This window comes from Channa argus, chromosome 2, assembly GCF_033026475.1.
Source record: "Channa argus isolate prfri chromosome 2, Channa argus male v1.0, whole genome shotgun sequence".
Classification (NCBI taxonomy): Eukaryota; Metazoa; Chordata; class Actinopteri; order Anabantiformes; family Channidae; genus Channa; species Channa argus.
This window is the reverse complement of record NC_090198.1, coordinates 14,298,290-14,323,017: the sequence shown is the minus strand read 5'-3', so window position 1 is coordinate 14,323,017 and position 24,728 is coordinate 14,298,290. Positions and strand designations below refer to the sequence as shown.

The 24,728-nt window shown below is 37.6% G+C and overlaps 1 protein-coding gene across 3 annotated transcripts in view; it reads right to left on the bottom strand.

Annotated features, from left to right (window-relative positions):
* Window positions 1-24,501, bottom strand: part of luzp2 (leucine zipper protein 2) — a 135,501-nt gene extending 111,000 nt beyond the window's left edge. Inside the window, exon 1 of one of the 3 annotated variants that reach the window (XM_067495656.1) lies at window positions 24,230-24,501. In XM_067495656.1, the coding sequence (XP_067351757.1) occupies window positions 24,230-24,291 (62 nt within the window). In that variant the 5' untranslated portion in view covers window positions 24,292-24,501. The remainder of the gene's footprint in view (window positions 1-24,229) is intronic. The other 2 variants (XM_067495655.1, XM_067495654.1) reach the window with 2 other exon arrangements.
* Window positions 24,502-24,728: the final 227 nt, after the last annotated feature.

Below are 24,728 nucleotides of genomic sequence, written 5' to 3'. Positions count from 1 at the left end.
ATACATGTAGAATGAATTAGAATAAGGAATTTACAAATTGTATGGCAATGCATATCCTTTACATGACAGTGAGCTAACATATGTTGGGACCACCAGCTCTACAGAAAAACAAACACTAACAATTTTCTTTCAGTACCCTGTAAACCAAAGTTATCAAAGACTATAACCACGAAGAAATGTGAAACATTAGTGGCTACAGGTTCTCAACTAGCAGGTTGGCTGCCAGTTGCACATAATCCACTGATCTATCCATTATCTACACCCCTTATAGAGTTGGGCAGGTGCTGATGCCACCTGTCATTAGGCTTTACTGTACCTTTTTTTATTATCCATATGCAATAATGGTCATAGCATTCAAAAACATGACCTAATATGTAAAGGGACTAAGTTCAAAAATGCTTCATGATTACATCAGTTTTTCACTCAATCCATTTTTTCTTCTCTTTTGGCTCACCCCGTAAGTTCAGAGTCGCCTTAGGAGATCATGTGGTTCTCACATTGATTTGGCACAGAAAAATGCCTTTTCTGATCCACCCCCTTCCAATTTTTACTGGAATTAAGATCAGACCTCAAATGTCCGCTGGCTTGTTTAATCTCACTCGCTGGGGTTGAGCATTTGGGGGATTCAGTGTTTAGCTCAGGGACACCAACATATGTCCAGGGGGGAGTTTGACCCCAAACCGCCAACCCTACATTCAATGGGAAGCCACTCTACTCAGCCACTGCTGCCCACTCACTACAGAGCTTGATTACTCAGAATGTAATTTCCTTCATGAGTAATGTTTTCTGTGATTAATTAATTAAAATTAATACCTTATTTAAACAGCGCTAAGTTGTGGAAATTTGTTTGTTATTACTTTTACAGAAATTATTATTAAATTGTGGCAAAGTCAAATACTTGAAAATGAAGTGAATGAATACTTCATAATACTGAAGTTGAAATAATGTGAGAAAATGTAATGACGCTATTTTCAACCAAATGTTCATACAAAGAGTTCACATTATATTTTCGTTTTATTGTGGCTACTACAATGAGATTTTTACCAGAAATGTGACACGTTCACCCTTAACCTCTGATGCCCCAAGGAAGGCATTTTAAAACAGTTGTTTTTGACAAGCCTTTGCCATTCTTAATCTCATTATGTAAATACGATTGCTTAGAGGTGCACATAAATCATCAGAGGTGGACCAGGAGGTCGAGCTGATAAACTAATTCAAAGTGAATATAATCTTTAATGATGAAAGTGATGATGCAGGAAGTTCAAAGCCCCTGGAGAAGCAACTATGCTTCGTCAATGTCCGTCTCAGTGGCCTTCCATTACTTATTCTATTATTCTTAAGGACAGCTGTCTGCTGCAACATAAATATGTACCCCTTACTCCCATAGGGGTCACTGCAATCAATGCCCCCCCGAGGACTGCCTGTCACATTAAATGTCGAGGTAAAACCACACTTAAGTGAATGAATTGGAGTGACTCACATGGGCTCTACAGGAGTTCTTGCTGTCTGAAGGACTAGGGGAATGGCAGCTATTGATACGGGAAGAATAAAAATGTTCTTTATTGGGCACTGGGTCATATATTGCTCATGTCACTGTGACTGGAACACACACAGCAGAAATATCACAGCGTGACACACCTTGACCGGCGTAGCGAGAAAAATCTCCCCTTTTCTGATGTGAAGGCTCTTTTGTTTGACATCACATTGCCATATAACAAGTGTACAAAACTATATAAATAAACTGCAGGCATCCTCTGGATAACAGACGTTCCTGTTGGAGGCGTCTGCAACAGGGCACCATATGTGCTTGCTGAGATAAAACGGAAGGGATGAGCATACCCCCTGTAGGTAAATACTCATCAGACCAGAGTATTGGCTCCTGTGTTTCCAGATTATTCCATCATTTACTGGCAGTCCCTGACATCCATTGAAGAGTCTGGACCCTCGTGGGCTGGAAACTGGCTCAAAGAAATCCTTCCGCATCCCTGGAAGGAGCACATATGTCTTATTTTTGGTGTATGAAGCCATTTAACTGTTGGTATTGGCTCTTGCTTTAGGGACCTAACTGAATGAAACTACCGTCATCATTGTAAGGAAGTTTTCAGATTTGCTTAAAAATGCTGTAAAATGCAGCTGCGTGTATTAATTTATGTTTATGTCTCTGTATGAAATTTCCACCCATTCTTTTGCAGATTTAATGGATCTGATCATGATTTGCTGACAAAAGTTGCACTGATATATGGAGCTGAATACACAGATCACATAGCATTTCATTCATAAAGCATGACATTCTCTGTTTGCATGCTGTGAAGCATAGGCCGCCTGCTGTTCACATGGGCCCCATAAAATTTCAATTAGAAGCAATTCCATAGTCTCATTCATAGCACATTGGATTGTTGAATGAACTTCAATACACCTGCCTCACATGCAATGAGCTTTTCATGCACCAATGAAGATTTAATAATAGGCAATTTAATAAGAGACTATGGTTTAGTTTGCTCTCTGCAAAGACAAGTGCTGTACTCTGGTAGGATATGGGACAAGAGAAGATAAAACTATACCCTCTGTTTACTTGACCATTCAAACTCACCCACACAGATTGTTTTGGCCATTATTGACGCTGCATCAACCTGCTACTATCGGCTGTGTGTTATGAATCATAGACCGCATAACTCACAAATCATGTGAGCTCTTGTTTTGTGCCGTTCTTTCTTTTATCCAGGACAACGCAGTTGGCATTTGTAGCTATTCAGTGGTACTGGTGATGAATCACATAATCAGCAGCCTGGATCTTTTTCCATTAAAGTCACAATAAAAATGCATTTTGTTTGCCAATTCTCCACGTCCGAATGCACACCTGCCTGTAACAATCAGAGCTTAATTATGCAAATAAAACTTATTTTCTTGTGTTTTATTTCACGGTTATTTTATTTTCAGGGAATATAAACTAACACTGTGCCAAATGTGCATTTACTCTCCTTCTCTCCCATCACATACAATGTTGGGCCACTATGATACCATGTTTGCATTCTGCTGTGACACTACAAGTGTATGCAAAAAGCAAAACACAGAGGAGTGCATAACCAGCTACCTTATGCATTGGCCTTGACTGCCTATGTTTATTATAATCGTATACTGTACCCACCTAACAAGCCCTGTTTCAAGCTGGAATAATATACAAAAGACAGCAGGGGGATGCTGGTTATTTGGTTGTTACTGAATTTAATTATGGGAAATTGTGGATTTGTGGACTTGTGCAATGATGAAATATATACCCTCAATGTTTGGTTCATAAAATACCTGAACATACAGCCAAACTACTGTGAATTTTTACCTAGCTGCAATTTTTATACATTTTATACTTGTGAGGTCAGTTTGACACTGTGAAAAAATGTATATGCAATAACAAGCTATTGCCAGTTTGAAAGTAGAACATAAAGTTTGTTCATTTTGAGATGGAGATTTGTGAAGTTCTGCCCAGTAATTAAAAAGTTCAACCTGCAATGTATTGTATGCCATAACAAAATAATTTATATGCAGTTCCCATTAAATACTGATATTGACTAATCCAGTTATTTGACTATTAAAGACTTTGCACAATTATGTTTATTTCTCATTTCTGCTGTGTAAATACAACAAAAACACACAATTTATTGAATCATTTGATACATTTTCTGCTTGATAGTTATTTTTTATTGCAGACACTATTAAGCCTCATATTCCACTCCATTAACTCCTGCAATTAGCTAGAAAGGGTTTATGCCTTTAATGAATATTCATATGCAAGTTACTTTTATTTTATTTCAGTTATTCCTTTATGTCTCTTATTACTAAAAAAGCACAAGACATCACTAAAAGTTCACATTGTTAAATAAAGGCCTGTCCTATTTTATTTTTATCTTTTTCTCTTTATGTTTATATGTCAAGTTCCTATGCATTATTTCCTATTCTGGCATGGAGCATCACTGATGAAAGCAACTTCCTCTCGGGGAGTAATGAAGTATTTCTCATTCTGATTTTGAAATAAAGTGCTATTATGAGGAAGAAAGGCCATCACCATAGATTACCTTAGATTTATTAATAGAAATTTTAAAAAGGCATTTTTTTGAATGGAAAAGCATATAAAGGTTATCTCCTCTTGAAGATGCAAGGGGCTGTGTTGTGAGAACAGCCAATCTGTCATCATTTTCATCTGTATAATGGAGGACTTTAATTAGCGACATTGTGCCGGGTAAAAACAGTGACATTAACATGTTGTCAGAGATATGAGGTTTACGTTAAACATTCTAAAATAGTTTGTGGTCTGCATCTCGTCAAGCTTTCAGAAAATCTGTGACTTCCTCTGACTGACTTCACACCAATGCTTCTTTAGAACCTTAATTTTCTTTCTGGCAGATACATCTTTAATGGACTTAAACTTACCCTGTTTTTTCATTCTTGATTCTTTTTTTGTTTAAATATGTTTTCACCTCTGATTGTGTACCTCTATAAACTCTCTCTTTGTCATTGCATGAGTCTTCAAGTTACCAACCTACTGTACTTAATAACTACTAACTGTGTACAACTTCAAGACTGCTTTAGTCTGTTAAGTTTATTAGAAAAATTGCATTTATCAGTTTGTGATCAATATTATAATATTTTTTAGCAAAAATGTTAGATCAAATGCTGCGGCATCACAGCTAGAAGGTTGTGGGTTTGTGCCCCAGCTGTGGACTTTCTGTGTGGAGTCTGCATGTTCTCCCTGTGCTTGCCTTCCCCTGGTACTCCAGGTTCCTCCCACAGTCCAAAGAAATGGGTGTTAGGTTAGTTGGTAACTCTAAATTCCCCATAGGTGTGAATGTGAGTATAAATGGTTGTCTGTCTGTGTATATCTCTGTGTTGGCCCTGAATGGATGTCAGACCAATGTCATTGATATTCTTCAACAAATGACAAAGGTAAGGAAAATTGTTAAAAAATAATAATAAAGTTTTTTATGCGACATATAAAGGAGCTATAAAGAATTGTGTACATATTGTACATTGTAAAATACTGAGTAATAACTATTACAGAGGGTCTGTTTGACTGAACTTAAACAGTAACTGAGATATAAGATAAGAGAAACTGTAACAATCTGCTAATTTTCCCCAAATTACTATAGACAACTTTTTTCTAGAAATAAACTTGGAGGATGTGAGCTGCGGTGGCACAGTGGCATCTGAAGCTTGACAGTAGGGAAATGTTAAAAAGCTGCTGGAAAATCCTCATAATTTTCACAGTTTAATGATGAAAATCAATATACAATGAAGGAACTTTTTGACAAATTAATCATTTCAGTGTGAAAATATAGATCTGAGAATTAAGTTTACCATTACCAAGCTCCCTATGGTATAAACCTCAATTCATATTCAGACATGGAGACCGAGGAGGTCACTCTTCTATCACAATTAATGCACGTCTGACATGTATCACCATCTCAGTGCTGCCGCTAATGACTAGAATTCCAAACAAATATTTCTGCGGTTAGCTATGATTGCACAGCTTAAACACAACAACCACAAGCTGTCAAAAATAAGTTCTTAGCAGTGTCACAACATTACAATATTACCACTCTGAGCTAGGTGAACTTACTGTATAATCATTAACTAATACAGAGGGGCTGATGTAACTACGATATCAGCGAGGAAACAGAGACTGAAGATAGTGAAATGTGATATGTGGATTGCATGCTAGAGGAAAGAGATCTGTAAGAATGGCATCTCAGCAGTGTTATCGGTGTTTGCCTCATGCCATAGACTGTTCATTAAATTTTGACAGGAACCCCAGAAGTGACTTAGAACATCTCTGAAATAGCCATATTTAATTGCACATGAATGGAGGGTTTTTGCACTGAAAATATGTACAAATTCACTACACTGTAAGATTAATTTTAATAGTAAGTTTAGTTTTGGTATATATATATATTTTTTTTTTGGCGTTGTTCATTGACACTGCAGTCCCACGGTGTAATTCACCAAAACATGGAGGAGCTGATGACTACAATGTGTGACAGCTCTTCGAACATTTCATAAAGCAAAACACATATCGTATGTTTGACTAAGATTGGTATTATTTTTTGTAAATGTAATATGTCCTCTGCAGAGGACAGTGGTAGCACTATGGAGCAATTTTTTTATAGACATGTTTCCATTTTATTTGTACAGCTGGCCCATTATCTGGTTCTAGACTTAATTTACTGCAATGCATTTGCAACCAAGTATGAACCCCTACAATTTATTTTATGATTATGTTAGTTTGTCTGAGGCAATTACACAATTTCTGAACTTATAACAATTGCTGTAATTGCTACACATTACAGATTTTTTTTCCTACAAAACCCAAAGAATTTAACTGACCATCTAAACTCAAAGCACATATCTATTCATTTCAAGCCTATTGTGGGGGAACAAAGAGCCAAACTTATGTCATAACACAACACAAAAGAGAACTTTATTTTCAAGAGGTGTATAGCACACACAATGCAGTATATACACTGTATCCAGCATGATTATTAGTTCTGAAGATAATGTTGATCTTGGGTCTGGATTTATATATTCTACATAAAAAATAAAACATTTTTAAAAAGTATCAATTTTGTGAAATACATCATCCCTTTATAATCTCAGACAGCACCAAAGGTGGCGGCTTTGTCGGCTTTACAGGGAAACATAGGTAATGCATTGCTCCTGTTTTCTCAGTGTAGAACAGAGGTGACATGTGCATCATGGTGTGAGCTTAAAAGTGACGATTCCCCTACATTGGAACTACATCGGTATGTGCACGATGCTGTGCTGTTGGGGAATTACGTAAATCACAGAATTTTGAGTAAATCACAGAGGAAAATAATCTTGGAGAAGATTAAGAATCCCCAGTAGACCAGAATCCTGTACAGTGTGTCTCGCTGTTGAGACGTGGTTGTTGATTCAGATTGTCTCACCCTTTTCATTCATCTACATTTTTAGTGGCATCAAATCTACAATCTTGGATTTTCCAGTGCATTCCCTAGCTGAGCTAACGTGTGTGGCATTAATTCGGCTATACAGTGAGGTGCAGCAGTAAGCAAATAAACAGACTATTCAAAGAGCTCTCCCTCCAAACCGTGAACACAAAGCAGCAGAAGTAAAATTAACTCTCCTAAAAGCTTTGCATATAAAAGGTGTTTATGTGGCAAAGGCAGCTCAAATAATTCCCAAGAGCACAAGATCACTGTTAATCCAGGTAGGTTAGAAGTAATATTTTATTATTAGTCCTATCCATTTAAGTAATGGGATTCTGCTCACTGTGCAGCCTAGCACTATATTCAGCACAACCTGTTGTCGGCTCAGGTTGGGAGGTGTTGGATTAATGTAAGTTGTGCAACATATTACACAAGTCTAAAGAGACTCATGGGAAGGGATATGGGATGACCCGATCTGCTACTGAGACACTGCTAAATGCTCTCAGCTGGGAGGGCAACTATCTTAAAGCTACAACTTACTAGCTGCGTTTAATTTCTCTGAAGAAAGAAAATGTTTGATTGAGTCTCTATTAAAACTGTTCCAAATATGTATACTTAATTTTTGAAGTATAGGCATTTCATCTTCTGTCTATGAAGTGCAATGCACTGAGGGATTTGAAGGCCTATTAAGAATATTCTCAAGTTCAAGAACACACAGAGAGTTTCTCCTACTGAGCTGCTGTCAACGCCCACAGCAGGTGACACCGCAGACCCTTTGTCTGGACTGAGGCTGGTAATTAGAAGATTGACAAGGCATCTTTACATAGAGACAAGTTACAACCTCCACATGTGACCACTGCTTGCATCCTTTTATGTCCTCAGATTTGTAGCATAAACAATATGTATCCAAACCCTTTTAGGGCTCTCGTTTCTCTGTAATCTGAATTGGCTTCCTTCGTATAATAAAATAACAAACTAGCAACACAAGAAAAGAATTTACTCTCCATGACGCTCAAACTCAATCCACTTGACTCCAACCAGTCCCCCCCTTCCAGCTCTGCTATGCTCCTCTAATATCTGCTATGCACCACAATAATTTGCACAACCATTCTGATATTAATTGTTATAAAATTACAATTAAAAAAATGCTGCTGACTAATCTAGCAAAAACTGTTTAAATTGTCTGACTGCGTCAAAGACTGAGCCTCACACAAGAACTTTTCAATGTGAACAGCTGCAGTGTGGCCAGTGTTGTTTTGTAAGTTTAACTTCACAGGAAGCATCGACAGCACCTACTAATAATAACTCTATTCAATATCACAGGAGAGGAAAAAAAAATCATATTTAAGAAAAAATGCCAACCTCCTTTTTCTTGAAATATATATTATTGAAATAAGAATGGCACAGATAGACAATATCAAACATTTATATTTGCATGAATGTTAAAATATAAACAGAAGATGTTAAATTAAATAAAAACAATCTTTAACTTATCATCAAAATCAGATACTGCAATGTAAAAACATGTAAGACCAAAACATTCCACCGGTATTGTAAATGTTTGTATTTCCAATGGAATATGCCATCAAACTCTACAAGAAATGTATCTGTTTCAATTGCAGATCAGTGAAAGTGGTGTTGTCATGCTGTGATGATGTATTAGCGTTGCTAGGGGGATTTATGCAGATGAGGACACTGACATTTTTTAATGAATTTGGAGCAGAGTTTCCATTTGCCTGTCTTTTAGCGGTATCCTGGAACTAGGTAATCCCAAAACCTGCATCCGTCCTCCAGAGATTTTCCTAAAGCTCATTAAATCAGTGTTAATCCAAACACCTGTCATCAAATGCTAATTTACTAAACACACAAGGGATGTTGTTTGGTATAACTTATTTAACATCTGAGGTGAGTTTTGTGAATGCAACTCTACTGTAGATGCGTAATGCAGCTGCAAACAGGAACCTTAGAATAAATACAGTGCGTCAATCTTATATATTAGATGTGTACTTAACCTCCACAGTCCCCCAACACAGCCTATGTTTACACATTTAGGAGCCCCAGTTTAACAGTGCCCCTATTAGACAGATTATAAGATTAGAGACACATTAGAAAGAAACTCTAATCCAAGCAGTCAAATCAGGACAGTAAGCAAGGCAAGGAAAAGCTCTGAGAACACAGGATCTGTATGAACGCATGTCATTGAATCTGTGCTTAGACACATAGCCCGTTATCATAATGACAAGATGTCAGGTAGCATTTTGATGTGCCAGCTTATGAACTACTGGCATGTAATGTCACTCTTTTGCGTGCATATTATGCTTGTATAAGTGCAGGGACTGTGTACTGCATGTTGTTATGCATGAATGTGAGCGTGTATGTTTTATGTAAATATCTCATTCTGTGGGGCTAGCCTTTTATAAACTGCAGCTCCTTCCCTTTTCTGTTTTGGTGTGTTGGAGCTTCAGAGCTCCTGGGGAAACGGTGCTTTGCAGCCAAATTGACATTCACTGGAGTGTGCCCCCCTCCTGTCATTTTGTCAACACCATCACTGTGTGGAGCTCAGCCAAGCAAGACATCTGACAGACAGGCAAATGGGAGTGGTGGACTTCAGCAACATAACACCCTCTCGCTGCCCTCTCTGTGCCCAGTTGTGAGGTTCAATGCGCATACACATACAAAAGAAGAAAGACCACCTTTTATAACCAGAAGTTCCACTTTGCTCTCAGGTACTGTAGTTGGCAGTTTTCTTGGATAGAAGTAAGAAGAAAAAAAATATCCGAATAGACATGGATTGATCAGAGAGATGCAATCAGCAAGAGGGTGAACTGCATGAGTGGGTTTCCATTTGTTGCCAAATAGCAAACCTGACACTAAAAATTGATTGGCAAGTGACAAAACCTCCCTAATCCTGCCTCATCCAAGGAGTACTGTATCAGAATGTAGGATTAGGTGTGCTATGGGATGTTTCATTATTTTCTTTTGTGTAATGCCAGGCTCACAAACAAACCAAATAAGTGTGTTTTCCATTTGAATGCTCTATTATTTTCCCAGTGTTTCTGAACTGCTTTTTGAGCCTCACTGCACAACTTTTTAATAATTTTCTGTCTCAACTTTACTCAATTGTTAAGTTTTGTTATTTAAGTCAGGAATTCACAAAGGAAGAAAATCTAGTTCAAATTTAAATTTGGCATTATTCTTATAGTGGTCACTTAAGTCCACTTAACTTGTGGCTCCTTTGACCAAAGCCTGTGCCTCAATGACACTTCACTTTTTCCCAAGAAACCTTTTTTCTTTCGCAGTGAGTAAGCAGGGTTCTCAAAAGTGCCATCAAATGCTGAGGTTTGCCGGCATGAAATCCTCAATCAAAATATAAAACAAAAACATTTATGAGATAAAGCACCACCCTGGGCACTGCTCAACAGCTTCTCTGTTAAACGCCACATGTCACTGCAGAAATCCTCCCCTTCTACATATACACTGAACAACACACTTATCAGTCGGGTGTCATGGCAAAACACTGGAAAAACAGGGCGATAGGGGAGTCAAATGGAAACAGACCTTGTCAGCCAAGATGGATCCTAACACCAGAATATGCTCAGGAAATGATTAGATAAAAATAACAGAATTCGCCCGGCGTCTTCGAGGAGGTGTGCTGGCGGCTGATAAAGGATTCAGATTTATGTAGCCTTCACCAAAAGAAGCAGATATTATGTTCCTTGAAAAATTGTACATGGGAGCTTGGCTGTGATGTACAGTATGCCCAACAGAGAGCACAGAACAAATATGGAGGGGTTAATAAAAGACAGGAAATGAAAAAAAGCACCAGTTTGGCAGCTCTATGTGATCTTTTTGGAAATCAATTTCAGCTCTTGAACATAAGTTTATGTGTCCCTGAATATTGACAGTACATCTGTTACAGCGTTGGCCTGGCACGCACATTTACTAACATACAGTATACGAGTGTCTGGGTAGATACTGATTTGCATATTAGAGCAAAAAGCTTAGTAATCAAGTGGGCAACTCACATCAAAGATGTTTTGTTGAATTCCACTCAAAACCACTGACAGCTATGGAGTAAGTTCTGGCAGCTCAGACACTCACCCAATCCCTGCTCTCAACACTGATCAGGCCTCAATTACTCAATGACTTGGTAGCTACACGCAGGCTTACACTTAGTCCTCTGTACTGCACCAAATTAATTTCAAATTTGCTTCAATCTCAACTGCAAAAACCTATTAGGGACAACTGTCCCAAAAGAGTTTCACATGGCCTACTACAGTCCAGAAACCCAATTGTACCCAACACATACTAATCTGATAGCTGATGCTGCTTGCTTAAAACTGCCTGCTCAGCAACAATTACTACAGACGTGTGGGGACGCAGATTCCCCAGAACCCAGATGAAAGCAAACCTGCTCCTCAATACTGTGTTGTATTCACACAACAGCTGTATGTGGCCAGTTTTGGTGTTCTTTTTAACTGGCATTTCCATTGAGCAGTATACTACAGAATATTATTTTTGTCAGATTAATGTAATGAACTCCCAACTTCAACTATTTAAATAACAAGTTGGTCCAATAAATGATAAATGTATATATCATCATTTACATCTAATTATTTGCTTTTAAAGCCCTTTTATTCAAAGTGTTTTACAATGTCGCTGCTCATTCGCACATAGATGATGGCAGCTGCCTTGCAAGGTGGTCACCTGACCCATCAGGACTCACAGTTCAGTATCTAGCCCAAGGAGTACTTACTTATACAGAGTACCCATACAAGTACTAAACTGTTTTACTTATAGAATGAGTTGCTGGACAGTAACATCTTCATCAATCCATTGCAGTGAGGCAAATCCTACGAAAACAGTAATTCTTGTGTGTTTTTATGCCATAAAAAAGATTATAAAAGCACCGATTTAGAGTAAGGTCTAGAATGGAGAAGCGCAGACATTACAGCATGTAGAGAATATGGGGGTTAAATAAGCTCCAAATAATGTTCCAGTTATTATGTATGAACAAATATTAAATGTTAAAATGTTCTTAAAAAACATGGAAATGACTGGTACAAACTAGATCTAAAGACTTTAGCACAGCAGAGGTTGCAACTTTCATTGGTTATCTGATGACTCTAAACCACAGACATAATCAAATAATAAATATAAAAATATTTAAACATAATACAATTGTATAGGTTTTCAAAAATGCTGCCATGTCATTTATACCAAAGCATTTACTCAGTTCCTAAGACTGTAAAATTTCTGTTTTGTTATGGTTTTACATTATTTTCCACATTTTTTTCTTCAGTTACCAAATTATCTTAATCAGCCAAGAACAGATGGTTGCTGCATTTAGTTTTTCAGAAAAGGTATTACATTCCAATGTATATAGAAATCCTAGTGGCAAAGTGTTTTTTATAATTCCCATTGCAGCTCAGACACTGTGTAAATCTATTAAGCAAATCACAATAATATATAGTAACATGTATAATATAACACATGTTCAGTGTGGCACTAGTTAGCACATTTACACTGGCACACATATATTGTGTATATTGTGTTGGTTAATAGTAATTATTTCTTGTATTATTTGTGTTTTTTAAATTTCTAAACATAATTTGATTTGAAATACATATTTGGGATTTAGACATATCATGTTTGGAATAGCTATCTCTTGCTGATTATGTATAGTATTTTGTAAAAATGGACATTTCAATGAGGGACATGAATGGACTTTCTTTTCTGAACCTGCCAAATTCATAAGTACTAAAGAGGGTACTGCATTGTTATAGTACTTCAGGCACGTGTGGTTCATAGCTCTGTGGGAACAGGATATTAAGGGATGCAAAACGACTTATTTTGCATCACATTTATGAAAGAAAACCAAGGGCACATTTTAATGTTCTCTTCAGGTATTGGTGTATTTCTGTCCTTTAGAAGAAAAATGTATTGAAGACTGTGACCCTGAATTAGCGCCACAGCTGAGTGACTTGTCCACAACATTTTGCACATCTGCTGAACCCTATTCAGCTAGAATAGATTTCATGTCCCATTTCCCATTATTTACATAAAATGTATTATAATTTAGGTCTTTGTAAGTTTCAGTTTATTCATCAGTTTATTCTAAAGCCTCCAGATACTTTTTGTTGTTTTCTTGTTGCAATGAGTAACTGTTAAGTCCTTCTGCAGAATTTCCACTAAAACTCTCAATAGGGTGTTGCTAAGAAAAAAAAAAACATTCTATGCCAGTATTTTCACAGGTGAAAATTAGATTTGACTGAATGAAAGACACCTTTCAAATCCTGCTGTGAACATACTTTAATGTGCATAATGGAGGAAATAATTAAAAAAAAAACAGCAATTAATAACAAAACACAGCAGTATCATCAGACAGCAACAGAACAAGAGCAGAGATAAGTGCTGTGACACAACACATAAAATGCTACAAATGGCTGAGATCCCTTTGGTTTTTATTACATGATTTGAGGATTTGTCTCGACCTGTATTATTTATTATACTCATATTGTGTTTATGCCAAAACCAATATCTCCACATTTTCTGATCGTTCTTATATTTTGCAAGTAATGCCCCTGAGCACTTTAACTCATTCCACAGTGAACCAATAATGGGCCATTAAACAGGAAAAAAAGAATGAAATTGGGGAATGAATATGTTGCTGGTGGCAGCTTAATGATTAGAGAAGAAGTCTATGAAGGAGAGCTCAATCCCAAGAAAGACTGAGGAAATCTGAGTGGGCAAGGTGAACTTTAAAACCCTTCGGGTGTAAAGCTTAAAAGACATGTATCAGAAAATGTATACAGATGCATTGGTTGAAAACCCCAATTTTCCAGCCAAATTCGGTTTTTAAGGCCTAAAATACAGTTGCCAAATGATATTCTTTTGTTTCACAATAATTCTCTGCACAGTTCCAGACACAGGAAAAAAATAAATAAATAAACAAACTTCTGGAAAAGTCTGGAAGTATTTAAGATTCTGCAAAAGAGAAAGAAAGTGTCAGGGTATATGCACAAGCAAATGTTACGTCATGGATCTTTTGTCACATTTCTGCTTTTCGACAGCTTTTACGGACTTAGACATTTCTGCTAGTCCTGCTTTTAGCTAGCAATGGAAAGAGTCAGTGGAAAACCGGCATGAATACCCCATCGCTTTCTGTAGGCCCATAAATTGTCTAAATGAGGCATCACTCTGCTGTGAAATCAGAGTTGACTGAATCTTTCTGTAGTACAACTTAAGTAGATCTCACTGAAGGTTTTTAGTCATCCAGATGGACATTCAGATAACTTGAGCAGATTTGAGATGACTTGTGAGATGACCAGTGCAACCGCAAGCGGATCCAGCCCATTCTCATCCAATAAAAAGCAGTAATCTCAGAGCTTGAAAATACAACATTCCAGAATTCCTGCATTATTGTTTACAGTGCATTGAAGTAAAATTGCCTCGATATGGAAAAAGTTATAAAAAAAAAAAAAAAAAAAAAGCTGGTCTTGTCTATACAAGTTGAGCGCTGTAGTGGATGTGGTCCAAATGATAATTTAATGTTTTTAAGTAAAGATGTTAATGAAACTAATCATGCAATCATAACAGCATTATAAAGTTGATTAAGTAATCAATTAAAGCTTGACATTGTGAGTAATATTTAGTAAAGATGTTCTAGTAATGTAAAATTCAATGTTTAAAACTCAGTAATGTGCTCTTACTGAGCACTGTAAGCCCAGCACTAAACTCTTAGCAGTATATTTTTGATCAAAATGTAGTATACTTTGAAAGTGCTGCAAGTACTTGAATAACATTAGATAATGTAAGTATGGCACTGGAGTGAATGTATTTAGTTCCACTACTGCAAAAGACTTTTCTTAATTGCAAATTTAGCCTTTTTTACTGAATTGTGTAACATGTATTGAGATAGTAGTGAATAGTTGGAAAGAGAGAGATACAAGCCCTACGAGCCTTTGTTCTCTCTTTTGTCGTTTTGAGCATCCAAAAACTGCATTAGTGGAACTGTTCATCACAAGACAGACAAGACAAGACCAGCAAAGAATAGCTTCCCAGTGCAAAAGAGGGTAACTATAAATGTGAAAATAAATGATTAAATGCAAAGGAAGCAAAAAAATCATTTAAATATCAGGTAACATTGTACATCTCCCTGACACCGAATGACATTTATGCCTGATATTTAAAGCCAAGGCTACTGCAGTCAAGAAATTTCCCTAGGGCTTCTATGTATGTGAATATCTGTTCATCAGGACTGTTTTTACATCTGTGACTCCAATTTTATATGTCAGGAAAGTGTGTTTGTAAAGATTATCAGCTTCCAACAGAAAGTTACAACTGCAACATGTTTCTGCCATTGTGTTGTATTAAAATTCTACTGGAATTTTCTAATTGTGCTTCATGAATACAATATACTTTTACGAAACAGCTGACAAACATTTGTAAAAAGAATTCAGTAATTATTGTAACTCTGAGCTTAAGCAAAAGAGATGAACTGCCAATAGTGGATATGTGTAATGTTAAGCTACTGTAAGATCCTTTCCTCTGAATACCCAGCACATCTTGTAACACAGTAATGCCCCAACAATCTTATTTTATTGTATACTTTACGTCTATGTATTGCTATTTGTAACATTAGTGATTGTGTTGTTGTAAATGCTGCTTCTTCAATGAGAAAGAAAACACAGAAATCAAAAGTGAGATCCAGACCCATCAAGAATTGTTTTGTGATGGATCACAGCAAATGTTGTAAATTATATCAAATTGCAGTTGAACTTTCAGTTCTTGTCAAGCTTTAATGGCTAATGATAAAGTCCAAGATTTAATTTATTATCAGTAGTATTTTCTCTGGTTCCAGCCTTTCCAGTATGGGAATTTTCTGCCTTTCTCAGTTTGATGTTGTAAATTCAGAATCTATATAGTATGTTTTGACAATTGGTTGGATGACACAAGGCATTTCATGGAGCTGAGCGCATTTCCAACTATGACTTTATGAGAAAAGCTTTTCACAATCAGCAGATTAATCAATATAAAATGAGTCACTTGTTGCAGCCCTAATTGTAAACAGCAAGATACTGTATGTAATTCACAGTTGTTTCTGTGTGAACGGATTCACAGATTACCTGGGGGCTCAGAGAATTAAAAGTACAAGTAAACATACAATTAAAAAAGAGGCCTAATTTAAATCAGTCTGTACCCACACAGGCTTGACATTAAAGCAGAACAAAATCACAGAGCTACTGTACATAACACATAAAGGCCACTCAATGTCAGTATTCATACCGTACATGAACAAATAAGTGAGCCATTCTCCTTTAGCGTCAAAGATAATTGACTCATAACTGCTCGTCGCCAATCCACTGAAAAGGGCATTATATCTGGCGCCACTATGACGTGGGACGATGCTTTTGTTTATTATGGTTACACGTTGTGCGCTTCACCGTAAAACAAAAAGCCAAGTCTTCCATTTATGAGTCACCACTGAAAGAACACAAGCACTGGGTTTGCCGGGACTGAGCAATTAAGTGTCTGCCAATTACAGCAGTGACTTTGAGAACAGAACACTAATATTTGTACTGACAGCACAAAAGTGGAATCAAGAGTTGGTGGATAAAGCATAAAGATTCACATCAAAATTATAGTTCTTAAAGTCATAATTATACATAAACAAGATTTTTTTGTCTTTACTGAACACATCTATTGAACATTTACAGTGCTGGTGTAAGTAACCCCTTTGATTTAATAACTGAGCTGCTTCAGCTCAGCTCTGTCCTTAGGATGTGCAGTGTGAACAGCTATCTGAGATCATTTTACAGCATTTCTAATGGGTTAATGTCAGGGCACTCACTGGGCCCCCTAATAAGACATACAGCATTTCCTTTATTTGAAGTCATTCTGTATCATCCTCCAGTTTACTCTGACTTTATCTTCTAAGGTACATTGAAAAACATGGCAATCGATTTTCCCTCAGTGATAGCTAGGTGGCTAAGCCCAAAGGCAGAGAAGCGACCTCAAAACCTAACGTTTCCCCAACCATACTTCACTTTTGGATGTGTTTCATGTTGGCATGCACTGCTCTTTTTTCAGGCATTTGCGCATGTTCATCCAAATACTCATATCTGCTCTGAGGAACAAGACTTATTTTGTGGACGTGAGGATGCATGTGCCATTCCTTCAGTAAAGACTCTTACTGGACAGTCATATCTCTTCGGATTAGATCACACTAATCTGACATCAAACAACACTAGCACCGTTTTCTGACAAAATACTCTCAAAAACAAACTAGCCAAACAGGGTTTTATTTTTTTTTTCAGAACTCTCAATGAAAAATAGGAGTGTGTGATAACTGTATGTCTGCCTGACAAAAGAACAACTTTCTACACGAATGAGAAAGATTTTTCTCTTTTATCCATTATTTTCTACTGTGAATGAGAAATGTCTAATGTTGATCAGAAATAAACACATGTTAATGGCCGCATGAGTTCAGACCTGTGACGCTCACAAACAGATTGGTTTGTAGACTATCTGAACCCTCCCATCCGGGTCTACAATCTGGTTACTCGACGAGCTGCATCTGCTGGCCTCTTTACCACACTGCAAAGCAAGCAACGCCCTTCAGCCTCACTACTACTACTTTTAAAAAAACTGTTGAGAACTAAACTGATTTGCAACTTTCTATGCACCAAAAAAATAGATAGAAATAAATAAAAACTTCTCCCCCTATCTAGCACCTACTCTACAGTATCTCTCACAAAATAAACACGTCTTCACATAGCACTTTGCTGTCAATGTCATTTAAAAAAAAAATGATAACAACCATTTAGTCTGATGAGGCTGAAAATCCCATCTAGTTGATCTATAGTTTGGCACAATATATTTACATAATTTACATTCATCTAAACATTTGAGATAATAAACCATTTCTACAAAACATTATGATATAAAACACAATAATTATAAACAGGATTAGGCTATTGAATTATGACTTTATAATAAGGTGTCCAAAAAATACAGATGTCGTTTTAAAAAGTGACGTTTTTTTCTGCGTCTGAGCAGAGAACATTTGCACATGATCTGAGTGGTGTCGTACCTGCACAGGATGCAGGTTTTTAATAAATATACACGTCCTAGTGAAACTGTCATAAAACATAAATAAATTGAAATGAAAAAAACAACAACAAGCCATCTGAACACTAATGTGTGTCAAATTTATTTTTTTGGACAGTCTGGATTTGACCAAATACAAACTTCAAACCAACTCAACTCCGTCACCACATACAGTAACACTAAAGTCCTGACAGCTGATAGAGCTGAGCTGCCACCATCAGATACAGATGTTAGCTCAGAAGACAGTTCAGAGAAAAGGACGTCTTATGTCTCTAAAAACACTTCACCTTTTTTCCTCCCTCATTGGATCTTAAGGAGGAGGGACTAAACCACAAGGAAAATGTGCAAGTGCTATTATACAAGACACTTAGGATGTTTCTTATTACTCTACTACTACTGCTGTTGCACACAGCTTTAGACAATTTGCATTTTCAAGTCATCTGAAGCTCATTCATCTGTTTGTGTTAAATGTACGTTGTGATGCGTCTACTTTCTAATACACACATTTGTTAATTCAGGAGAATGATCCTTCTGTGTAAGGTTTTTTAATATTATGTTAATGGCAGATCACATACAGTTCACTTGATGTATTTTTAGCACAAGGTAGTTTTACTGCCCGTCATATCATTCCAAACATCCTTGTTTTTATATCAAGAAAACGTCAGTTTCTTCCACTGTGTGTCACAGTAGAACATGAAGTCATTCAGTGATAAAACTTGCGATAACTAGTAATCTATGGCACACAATTCACAGTTAGAAGAAACAACACTGCTGCCGTTTCAGATGTTTTCTGAGAGCAATGGCACAGTACCTGTAATGTGGCCTTGAATATAAAACATCTGGCCACTCTTCATCCTACACTGATTGTGGTCCTTTTAATTACTTTCTCATTTGTAGAGCCACCCAAGGTTCTGTTTATTGTAGCCCACTTCATTACTGTTATGTGGCCAATGTGGTTGCCATGGTATGAGCATTGTGCCCTGTCCTTTGAATTTCAATTATCATTCACAGTCTGATTTGTACAGGCTGCACAAATATCATTTTCTCTCATCTTGAGGGCTCAAACCAACCCCTGAAAGTCATATCTGTAATCATGTCTCTGCTATAGATGTCATTTCATAACAAGAAAAACAAAGTGTAAATGGGAAACAGCGCAAATTGTTTATCCATGTAATTTTCAGGCAAACAGATATTTTATGTTAGAAAAGGCCAACTCAGAAGTTGCCTTTGCACAGTAATTAAACACATTTGTCTTCAGGTAAAGTGGGCCATCACTCCAGTCCGACACTTTTACCACTTCCCACCCAAATGCTACTCTGCAAAACACATAAATGTTTATGTGTCGCGTCAGTTCAAACATGCCAAGTTTCGCCACAGTGACTTTCAATGTAAATAAAGCATCAGTTTATTCAGATCATATGAAGCTCTCACTCTATAAAAACACGATGAATTGCAACACAGCCAAGCCCCACTTAGAGCAAGAAAATATGGACTCTGCCTGCCGCACTTATACTTAGGTAAGCGTTATTTGTTCAAAACTGCTGCTCCTTCATCACCCAATTGCTGAACAAATGCCTGGGGATAAGAGGCAGATCGTATCCACTTAGTCATTATCCCGAAACCAGTTGAAGGCCATCAATGTACAGATTAACAATATCTTCTTACCTTGGTCAATAGTTAGGTTTAATTCCACATCTGCTCCACACTTGACAGACACTCAAATCTCACTTCCCCAATGTAACTGACAATGTTAATGAAAACTTTGACTCTGTATGCTGCTTGTTTCATTTATTCATTTTAAATTGTTATTCATTTAAATTGTAAATTTCAAACAAAATGCGAGTGTTCAGTCAGTGAGATATCATGTGGAGTTTAGCTCCACTGCTGTACATCTTGATTGAATTTATTTATTGTGACTCGTGAGAAAGTATTGATCGGATGTAAATGATGATCTGTGGAATGTTTCAACTCGGCAAATGCGACAGACTGAGACAAAGAAAGCATCTGCTCTTGTGATGAATGAATTGGAGCCTGAGCACCTTTCAGCTACTGTATACAATCCACAGAAAGGCAGCTGCACAACAAGAGGTTGCTCTTGAAAATAGTTTCAGAGACAATCTACAAATACTGAGCAGTTTCCTCACACACTAAGCTGGTTATTTTAATATAACTAACATTTGCCTGAATCTGATTGATATGATTATCACAAAAGGTTTAAATACTGTACAAGGAAAATCTTAGTCAAAAATATTAACTAGCATTTATTAGAATACTTACCCAGCACCATCACAACCCATTAAACCATAAATCATTCTTTTCATGTCTGACTTTAATCAACATTAAAGGGAAACTCCATTGAATATACAATATGCTCCACACGCAGATGTTAGGATGTAAATCAATGCACCTACGTGCCTGCATTTAAATGCATAATCCTTTTAATTGTTGTCCAAAATATTTAGAATCATTTGATGCCGTGGAGATCCCACCAGATATCACAGTTTCCAAGAAGAGTATGCTAAGGTAAGAGACATCAAAGATAGTGTCAAGAAAATGTGTCAAAAATGTTTCAAGAAATTCGCTGAAAGGGAATATTTGAAAGTGTAAAAAGGTGGAGCCGTTTGATCTGCAAAGAGGAGAAGAAACCAGCCAAATGCAGAAGAGCAGTCTTACTGTAGTACACTCCCAGAGGTGGACAGTCATATCTCATGGGAGTGTCAATGTCAGTGTCAAGTACCAATTGATTTCGCCAATGACACATAGCCCCGTACCACCATTATCTGGCCTGAGTAACCCACTCAATTCATTAATGTCAGATCCTTCTTAATCAAGCTCTCACATGAGCAGGGACTGACGCTAGTTTTTTTTTACAGATAAAAATTGAGTGCCTCATTCTCAATTCTTGTGAATTCTTGTAAAAACTACGTTTTTTTCTCCTTTCAAATGTATATTCACATTTTAACATGATCATGATGGAACAGAAATGAGTGTTTATCAAATGCTATAATATATAAAAATGGTATATAACCATTTCTATATATATCTAGAAATGGTTCTTCCTCTTTCATTCATTTTCAGTCTTCAAGGCAGGTCACACAATGGAAGTTGTTGTTAACCTATGAAATGGATTCTCAAACGTACGACTGATATGATGATACTGAATCAAGCACAGCAAGGCAGAGCAATATGTAGAGTAGACAGCGGAAGTCACAATTCATTTCTTTGCGGCAGATATACCTCCCCATCAGTCTCTTCTATGTTACACTGTTACAACAACAAAAAAAATGAGGATGTCACAAATGATAAGCCTTTGAGCATTGGGCATTTTGGACCTTGACCTCTAAAGCAACAACAACAAAAATATGTCCAACTCAATCAAGTTTTTGAAATTGAGCATGATCAAAAACTGTCTTCAATATGTTATATTATCCCCAGTTTTTTCCAATGGTTTGGGTGGTTTGGGTGCCTGGGAAAGAAAAAAATCAGAACATCTCTGAAAGAGTTTGAAATAGGGTACATCAACAAAGAGAAGACCTCTAAAATTCAATGCTGCTTATAGCACCGCCAACAACAAAAACAGCAAAACAGTTTAAGAGTTTAGGTCAAACATAATATCAGTTGCCTCCCCCAAACAATTTTATGGGTGGCACCGAATCAAAAGACAACATAGCAGGATGTCACGCTAGCTAATTTTTGCACACTATAATAAACATGGTGGAGCCATGGTTAGCACTGTTACTTCACAGAATAAAGAACCTGGGGCTTTCCTGTTGCTGTGTTTCGCATGTTCTGCTCATGCCTGCGTGGGTTTGCTCTGGGTACTCTGGTTTCCTGCCCACAGTCCAAAGACGGGCATGTTTATTGGTGAATTGATGTAAGCCTTGTGATTGACTGGCAACCTGTCCAGGGTGGAACCAGGGTGACCAGTGTCTTCTGGGACCGGCTCCAGCTGCCCTCGACCCTCTAGGGATAAGCAGATAAAGCTAATGGATGGATGCATATTACGAGCATGGCAAAGTCTGTGTATTTTAAACGGTGATAACAGTTGCCCGCACCTTGTCAACTTCTGCAAGGAGAGTGAAACAATCTTTGAGTGGATAGGTGTCCCAGTGTTCAGTAGTGACCTTTAATTGAATTTCTCCATCGGTGTTTGTAGTGATGATACATTTTTACAAACAGAAAAATAACCTTTAGCTGATGCCTTACTGTTGTAATTTTGAATAATATTTATTTTTACGCCCCATGTGAAGAGTTTTAGTTGAGTAGAAATTCGCCATAAAAACACGACAACAGTTTCACCATCAAACCACTTCCCATTTTAGTTTATGTCTCAAATACTGTAGTTATGTGTTTTCAACATGTGACCACCACACTTACTGATGATAAACTAACGTTGTAAAAACTTCGGTGTGAGTGAAATTGCTGCTACTGGAAAGTGCAATTACTAGTTTTTCTGTACTTAGGTCACACGAAAACTAAAATAAAGCATTTCCTGGGGGTAGAGTAGCGTTATTGTTCGAGACCCAGGGCATGTTTAATATCTCTTTACCTTTTTAAAAAATCAATCAAGGATCATTAGGTCACACATGAGGAACAAGTTTTGCCTGAAAAACCCCACTGAATTTAAGAAAAGACAGCCACGTGAGCATGTTATTTTCATCTTCACTTTAGAATCAAACTAATAAAATGATGATAATATCTATGTGTTCTGGAAATTACTTTTCATGACATTCTCCCACAAGGGGTATCGTAAAATCTGTGCTGACCTTCTAAATTACGACTGTACTGCCTCCTCCTCCAATTAATGCCCAAAAGATCACCTTGAATGTGGATGTCGGTAAACACTATTTAAAAGAAAACCTTGAGAGACAAAGTGCACTTTCAGAAATCAAACCTAAGCAAAAGCATTGTTTGATTTACAGCTGAGAAAATAACTGAAAACGTGTATATGTATGCATGATCAAAAACAAGATGGTGCTAAAACAGACTGTTTCCAAAGCAGCTGCCTGAAGGTTATGTATTTGCCTTATGAGAACATTAACATTGTCGGTAAGTTAAAGGGTAGGCGAGCACTTCATCTGCTGACTACTAAATGCTAGAGGTTAATACATCAATACAGCCTCTAGTTATATGACTCATAAATCATCAGTGTTCCTCTCTGTTATTGACAAATATGTTGGATGCAGGCAATAACCTTGACTACTTTTGCAACAAATCTACTGTAACCGTTAGATGTAAGTCACATGGTGTGTATACGTGCGTTTGCTATCGCACCACATGTGTAATGTATATACACTTGTCTATTTAGTTAATATCAACAACAAAACACTGAGTTCAAAGCCATTGTTCTTCTCGTGCATGCATTCCTCAGCAACCACATTCAACTAATTCCCCACAAGATAAAAACAGTATGGAAAGGTTTTGGGGCACTGAAAAGAAAAAGGAAAGGCAAGTTTTATAATGCATGCCTTCCTGCGTCTGATGTCTCCATGGTATAGTCAAAGCCCTGAATTTCCTCTCACGGCTCTCATTAAAGCAGCGGTGTCAGGCACTGGCAGAGAAGAAGGATGATTTTATCAATGATTTAATTAATCATCAAAAATCCCCCCGTCCACACATTTTTCTCTTATTCATTCTTCTTGCCCATCACTCTTCCTCCAGCTTCTTCCCAAGCCTTATATCATGTGCACACACACACACACATGCAGCAAAAGGAACACACACACACCTGCTCTTTTTCAAACACTGCAACACAAGTAGCCTTGTCTTTTCTCAGTTCCCCTGACTTCAACTTGCTCCCTTCCAGACCAGCAGACAGCAAAAGTCCCAAAAAGCAATGTCACCACTATTCAAGAGGCATCGCATGCAGTGAATTAGCACCACAAAAGGACAAGTGTCTCTCAGCCTGCCCAGAACTGAGAAAGATAATAGCTTAGTTCAACAGATAAGCCCTTCTTTATTCCTTTTAAGTCTTTCAGTCTTCATCATGCTTAGCACACAGACAGCCTCTGCCAGGGCAAATTAAAGCCTCAATGTTTGTCAGAACTGAACAGACCTTCTGATTAGTAACCTAAGATTGCCCATTGTATGCTTTGAACCCTTTTGTTTCAGAGTCTCTAGCAAGGTGAAACTAACAAAAAACCCTTCTCCTTTTTATCTCTTACCTGGTGTTGAGGCTCAAAGCTGGACAGAGAAGCAGTAAGCAAATAGCTTGGATGAATTTCATAGCTGTCTCACACTCCCGTTCCTTCTCCCTTCTCAGATGCTTTTTTGCCTTTCCCCTGTGTCTCTCTCCCCGCTCTCTAGCTCTCCCTCTGGCTGCCTGGGATTTTTAGCGCACTCTCTCTCACACACACGCACCCAGACACACAAGCGGCGAGGCAGACAGATGCAACACAGTGGCTCGGCGAGAGGGAGGATCTCTGGCTTTAAATAACACAGGGACACGGACCGACTTGCTAATGGAAAGGAGCGGGTGGGGCTGAAATCAAGAGAGGGAGATGTGGGAGTGATATGATGTCAGCGCCTGTACAGCTTCAGCTATTGGAGAGAGGCGTTCTTGCCACTGTTTGGAGCCGGTTGTTCCTCCAACAATACACCTCTCCATTCATTTCATTCTGCCTGTTTACTACCAGCAGTTGGACAGGTGGAGACACTGCAAAA